The sequence below is a fragment of the Colossoma macropomum genome, unplaced genomic scaffold (genome assembly GCF_904425465.1).
Source record: "Colossoma macropomum unplaced genomic scaffold, Colossoma_macropomum, whole genome shotgun sequence".
Classification (NCBI taxonomy): Eukaryota; Metazoa; Chordata; class Actinopteri; order Characiformes; family Serrasalmidae; genus Colossoma; species Colossoma macropomum.
In genome coordinates this window covers 14,415,490-14,421,936 of record NW_023494806.1, presented here as the reverse complement: position 1 = coordinate 14,421,936, position 6,447 = coordinate 14,415,490, and the positions used below count along the sequence as shown (strand labels likewise).

The following is a 6,447-nucleotide window of genomic DNA, read 5'->3' as shown; positions in this document are numbered from 1 at the left end:
AGTAGAAGGAAAGGCAAAGATATTCTATGACTAAGTAATATTTATACTTCACAACTAGACTAGATAGACTGTTGACAGATACTGGGACAAATTTGTGAAGGTTCTTCAGTAGTGGTTACACCTTACATTTTCATTGATAAAGCCCCATTTATAGGACTGTACTAATGGACATTGTGGCTGACCACACCGAAGACTAAAAGCAGGCAATGCTAAGAATATATTTATTAGTAAGAACATACAATCCTTTAATAAGTAACACATTGTGAACCCTGATTGACAAAGTGCTGTGATTGTGTACTTGAAGCAGTTGTAGAAGATAATCCATTGCTTTGGAATAAAAAAGGAGTTTCCTGCAGTAACCAAGACTCCTCTACTCATTAGTTATTTTACCCTCATTACTTAAAATGCACTGTGAAGAGCTTGAATTGAATGTTCATAAGGCATTGGCAAAAAATATTTTTGGCATCTGGTTATTAATATAAACCGTCCCTTATAGTTAAAGATTATGTATAAACAGTGATGTTTACTGAAAACAAGCGTATATAGGCAACATGTGGTAAAGGCAATAAACGAGAATCTGTTTTAGTGTTTAGGTGTATGTGTTATGATTTGGTGATGATGGCCACCCCTTTCTTTATCCAGGAGTTGGTGCCGAGCAGAGAGAGCATGAAGCGAGCGACGTCTGCTCTGGACACGCTCTGTCCTATAGGGATGCCATTCTCATCAGGGACATAGTAACCTTCGTGAGTCAGGATCTCTTTTTCTGTAAAGAGAACGGCAATAATAAGAGAGACGATGTTTTGTTTATTTAGTATCTTTAAACAGAGCCTTTCACAAACACAGCTGACAAAAGGTTTAAAAATGTAATCAGTAACATAAGCTAAAAAATTAAATGTGTTTCCAAATCCTGAGTATAACCCTGAACATACTGGTATGCAGGCTTTTATGATCGACCTTAAGCAACTTCATTGCTCACATTATAATGTTAAAAGGCATTAACAGAATGTGCCTAATCACATTTGCAACAGTTACATATCCAACTGACGCTCAGTCAAATGCTTGAAATCGTTTTATCCAGAATCTCCCGTCAGCTGCATCATAATGATATTGATTATGTATTTTCAGGATTTTCTATTTGGTAATCTTTTTTAAAGGATGAAACAGTCCAAAAGCTGAGGTTCATACATTTAAGTCAAGGCTTTCACCCAGCTCTCATTTTCGGATTTTACGTTGACTTTAAAATAACAAACATAAAGTTAATATTCTTTAACTCACCTGTTACAGGTGTATTCTGGAGTCCAGGTGGCCTGACTACAGTCCAGTTGATGTCCTCAGTTTCCTGCAAAACCTGCTCCATCTTGTACATGTTGCTCAAAACGCTTCCAATCATTGGCAGCAGCATGTAACGGATAAAGAAGGAAGCTTTGTTGCCAGAATTAGCTGTTAAATTAAATTAATTAATTAAATAATGCATATAAAACATACATTTACAACAGTTTTTGAATGCATAAACATCAAGCCTCATGATTAAAGTGCTTTATGAACACAGTATTAACTGAGGCTAAGATACTTACGTTCAGTGTACCATGACGTCATGGTGATGTATCGATTCACTCTGGCCTCTCGCATAGCGCTGAGCGTTGCTGTTATAGACTCAGTGTAGCCAGTGACTCCAGCCAAAGGAGCCGGTGGAAACCCAAGACATGACATAACAGCGTCCTGGCCTTCAAAGTGTGGTTTCAGGCTGTCTTTTGAGAAAATATTCCCCTCAACCACCTATCGCGTGATAGAATATGTGTTAAAAGGAAAGGAATAGGCTGAGTTTTATGCCGTTTGTGCAAAGTGGTTACTGCCTGGGCTCATCTTTGGTAGGTCAAATAAAATGAACTATTTGAACATTTTCTCTGAAACGGCTTGAGCCCTGAGAGAGCTGTTTGATGTTAATCACATACAGCTGCTCTATGTGCATGACCATCAAAGGGTAAATTCATTATGCAGAAGAAAGAGAACCATCATCTGATGGTGTCAAGCTACACGGATTCAGACAGAGCTATAATTAATTTTCATGCATTTCTTGTGACTTTAATGGTAAATTTAGTGTTTCCAAACACCCAACAATTTTTTCCGTAGTCATTGTTTTTTGTCTCTGACCTTTTAGAAGTGGTGTAATAAAGCCTGTTGAATTACCTTGAGGTTGTCATGAGTTACAGTCAGTTTTCCAAGAGTCCTCACAACGGCTGTGACTATGTGCCCCTGCTGTAGAGCTTGGCCAACCAGCTGCTGCCCCGTTTGCCCTGTGGCACCAAGAACGGCGATCTTCATCTTGAGGCAAGTTCCTCTGCATGTAAAGAGCACAGACAAATGTTGACAGGTAAGATAACCAGTTAACAGTTTCTACATGACCCAGACTAGTGGTCACCCTTATAGCTCTAACCCTAATAAACCCTACATTATCTATCTAATTATGGACTTCAAAAGTTAGTAGAATAGAATATCTATAATTAGAGTATTGTCGTCACTGGAATATCAATATTATCAATAAAAAAAAATCTATAAAAAAGATAAATATAAAAAACCTTTGCAATACTGTGCAATGTGTACATTTAAACAAATTTAAGACAAATCAGTTCAATCAAAACAAGTTATGTGAGGTTTGTTAGCCATTCTTTCAGCAGAGAGTAGCACTCAGGAAGCACTGATTCATTAACTTTATTAATGCAAACTTAAATACCATCTGATACAGTGACATATTTGAAAAATATTATACTGTTGAATTTTATCAGTTCTGCCCAGCCCTATCAGAAGTCCTGATTAGTAAATGAGGTGTGGTAGATTTGGGTTGGAGGTGAAACCTGTAGGAACACAGAGCTCTAGGGAGAAGGTGTTTAGCAAAACCTCGGAGACAAAAACACAGCGTCCTCATATCTCTAGTCTGTAGCACAGTGTTGGGTGCTGATTCTGAACTGCCTAGCAACCTACTTATTAACATATTTATGCCCAAAACCTAGATTAAGTTCAGCATGAAGGAAAAATGCCACAGAACTTGTTCTGACCGGTGATCAAATCTTGCATATTATTACCTTGAATGATCATCTAATAGTATTTTTAATGCATTTTTCATATTTTATTCCAAATCAAATTTGGATAGTCTATTGCTTTGTTAAAACTCAGTAGTTTCATGTGGCCAAAAGACTAAATTCAACAAGAAAAAAGCCTTATAATTACAAAAAAAATTTTTTGATTTGTGCTTAGTCAAAGTTCAAATAACATTCAGACCAAAGGAGATTTCAGATGTGGCCATTATAAAGGGTTAATGTAATACTAGCTCTGCACAGAAGAGATAAAGTGCCCTCTAATGTAAACATTAGCCATAAATCCGGAATTGTGTCATAAAACGCTGTTTATATTCACCAAGAGGTGACAGTCAAACTAAAAGGCCCTGACTGGACACTGTCAGGCGATCATTCAGGAGATTTTATTTGATATAACACAGTTTCAACGTACCGTTCAAGCATATTCGCCTATTAGACTATAACACTGTATATAAACATCATTCCCCTGAATGTGTACGCATACACCATACTGTGCCATATTTAGCACTGAAATAGCTCAAATATATCAGATTCATTAGCACTGCAGCGACTTACAGGGACTACACAGGTGCGTGAACGTCTTGCAGATGTTTAAAAAGCTGTCCGTGTCCTTCCGTGTTTCTGGGCGAAGAAGATGGTCTTGCAGGCTTGTCTTACGAAACTATAGGTCCACCCTCACACTGAACGAAAACAAACGTTTCCAAACGCTCAATATCAGCAGCACAAAGAGAGAGAGAGAGAGAGAGAGAGAGAGAGACAGAGAGATAGACAGAGAGATACAGAGAGAGAAATCTTCGATTTGACTCTGCTGAAGTTATGAAACAGCAACAAATGGCGCATGCGCAGTCAAACAAAGGTAAGAAAGGCAAAAAGTCGCTCTCTCGGTGTCCACATGAGGAATATTCAGTGTGGATAAATATGAACATGCATTGACTCCATTATCACGCTGCGAGGCACTGTTGGTGCGTTTTTCCTTTCAGAAATGTCGTCATTGCTGTTTGCTTGTGTAAATGTTTCTGTATGGAGGACCAGATTTGAAAAATAAATAAAATTAAAAAATAAATGGCTCAGTAAATGAATCAATAAATAAAAAAACTAAATAAAGTATATATTGCTTATTGTGATTGTAATTATACACATATTTCCTTTTTCTGCAGTTATATATTTCTCAATTTATTTATTTCTGTATTATTTATTTTGTTTTATTAATGCCATTTTTATATTTTTCCATATCTATATTTTTAACAATTGTTCGCTTTATTTTTTGATTCATGTATTCATTTATTTATTTTTTCATTAATTCATTTATTTATTTCTGTATTTCTTCGTTCATATGATAATGAGGGGGCGTGTTTTTCACGTTCAGGCTTAGCAATCAAGACCAGGAGGAGAAGAGCTGATTAAACTGTTCTTTCGCTCCATAAAGAACTGCACGGACAGACAAACCTGCCGATAAACAACTCTCGATGGCTTCCACAGGCAGTGTGTGAGAAGGGCGTCCAAATGTCTGAGTGATCTGTAATTTGCAGGAAAAGACGATGAACCACCTCCTCCAAAGTTCTGAACACTACGGGTCGACCTCTGTATCAGCAGAGGCAGCAAAATGGATCAAACTGTCCCCGCAGCCTCCACACGAACGAGTAAATAATCCGGACCTGCATTTAGGCTTTGATTTATGTATCGTGTCTTGACTGACTCTATAATGTGCAGACCTGACATCGTGTTTGCAAAGGCAGTAGGTCTGAAAGTGTTAAGGAGCATATAAACGTGCAACATATTTAAACACTATATGGACAAAAGTATTGGGACACTTACACATTATACCTACAAGAGCTTTTATGACATCCCTTTTTAAATCCATTGGCATTGATATGAAGTTGGTCCCCTTTTGCAGCTGTAACAGCTTCCACTCCTCTGGGAAGCTTTCTACAAGATTTTGGAGTGTGTCTGTGGGAATTTTTGCCCGTACATTCAGAAGACCATTTGTGAGGTCTGATGTTGGACAAAAGGGCCTGGCTTGCAATCTCCATTCTAGTTCATCCCAAAGGTGTTGGATGGGGTCAAGGTCAGGGCTCTGCGAGGGCCAGTCAAGTTCTTCCACACCACCCCACCCAATCATGCCTTTATGGACCTTACTTTGTGCACTGGGGCACAGTCATGCTGGAACAGAAAAGCGTCTCTGTTTCTCTCAATTCTACACAATTCTGCGCAATTCCACACCAGTCATATCACCAAAATGCATTTCAGCTGCAGTTCAACCAATTTAAACACCTAACATCAGCTCAGCAGCTCAGAAATCGAGCCCAAGTCTTAATGAACTTGCAGTAAAGAAAGGATGCCAGGTGTCTAGTTCAAGTAAATATGTAGGTTTAAAAGACCAAGCGCCTGGGGACATTTAAATTTTAAATATTCCAAGTGTCCATGTAATATTTCAAGGTCTACTACAAGTGTCTGTATTTTGCTATTTAAGTTTTTGCATATTTTGAATAAACAATGGCCAGTTGGGGTTATAGCACAACATTAATTAAAAAAGAAAAAAAAAACATTTTTTTTCTCTGCCCCACAGGTTTGATGAGATTTTTTAATATGGCCTTTTTACTGGTTGACACCCCTGGTCTAAACTGAGAAACCATTGTTTAAAAAGCTGCATATATGGCTGTCTGAGGGAAATATTAAAGAGCAAACAGAGAATGAATTTTATTATTAGAATTAGTTTTATTCAGTTTAACTTGTACACATCATTCTCATATCCAGAGAAACAGCAGTGGATCCAATAATCTCAGAAAACAAATGAGCTGAGGGTTCATACCACTTAGATGGAGCATCTAGCTTATTTGGCATTTTATGCATGATCTGCTCAACCAGATTTCACATTAAACTGGTGGTGTGATAAGGTGACCTTGATAAGGAGGATTCAGAAAACTCTGTGTCATTTGAGGTTATGTTTATAGTAATTGGACTGTTTGCAAAACTGACCTCCATTACAGAAATCTAGAAAATAAGAGCCTGTTAACACAAAATAGCTTTAATACATCAAGTTCCAAAGACATTGGATGACGAGAGTGGAGCCTGTTGTGGCGTAACATGCTGGAGTATAGGGTGCCCCTGCCCTCTCACATGTGCGCTTCACTATCACCTGTGTCACGCGATAACATTGTAGTCAGTGGGGCTGTCAAAGGGGGGCCCTCCCAGTGGCTCCTCTTGGCTCCTCCCCCCAACCATCTCAAAATAGCACAGTAGATCCAGGGTCAGGCTTATCTCAGTCACTGTGTGGTCAAAAACACTAGTCCAGAAATAGCGCTCCTGAACAGAGCTGCTTTGTGAATATCACCCAAGGTGTGTATATGTAATCCAT

General features: G+C 38.3%; 1 protein-coding gene across 1 annotated transcript; it reads right to left on the bottom strand.

Annotated features, from left to right (window-relative positions):
* Window positions 1-202: 202 nt before the first annotated feature.
* On the bottom strand, window positions 203-3,892 carry LOC118827342 (flavin reductase (NADPH)-like). The gene is made up of 5 exons (XM_036598664.1): window positions 3,648-3,892; window positions 2,188-2,338; window positions 1,575-1,776; window positions 1,276-1,440; window positions 203-763 (listed from the first exon to the last, which is right to left on the bottom strand). Exons 2-5 carry the CDS (start codon window positions 2,320-2,322, stop codon window positions 603-605), a joined length of 663 nt encoding a protein of 220 aa, XP_036454557.1. The 5' UTR covers window positions 2,323-2,338; window positions 3,648-3,892; the 3' UTR covers window positions 203-602.
* Window positions 3,893-6,447: the final 2,555 nt, after the last annotated feature.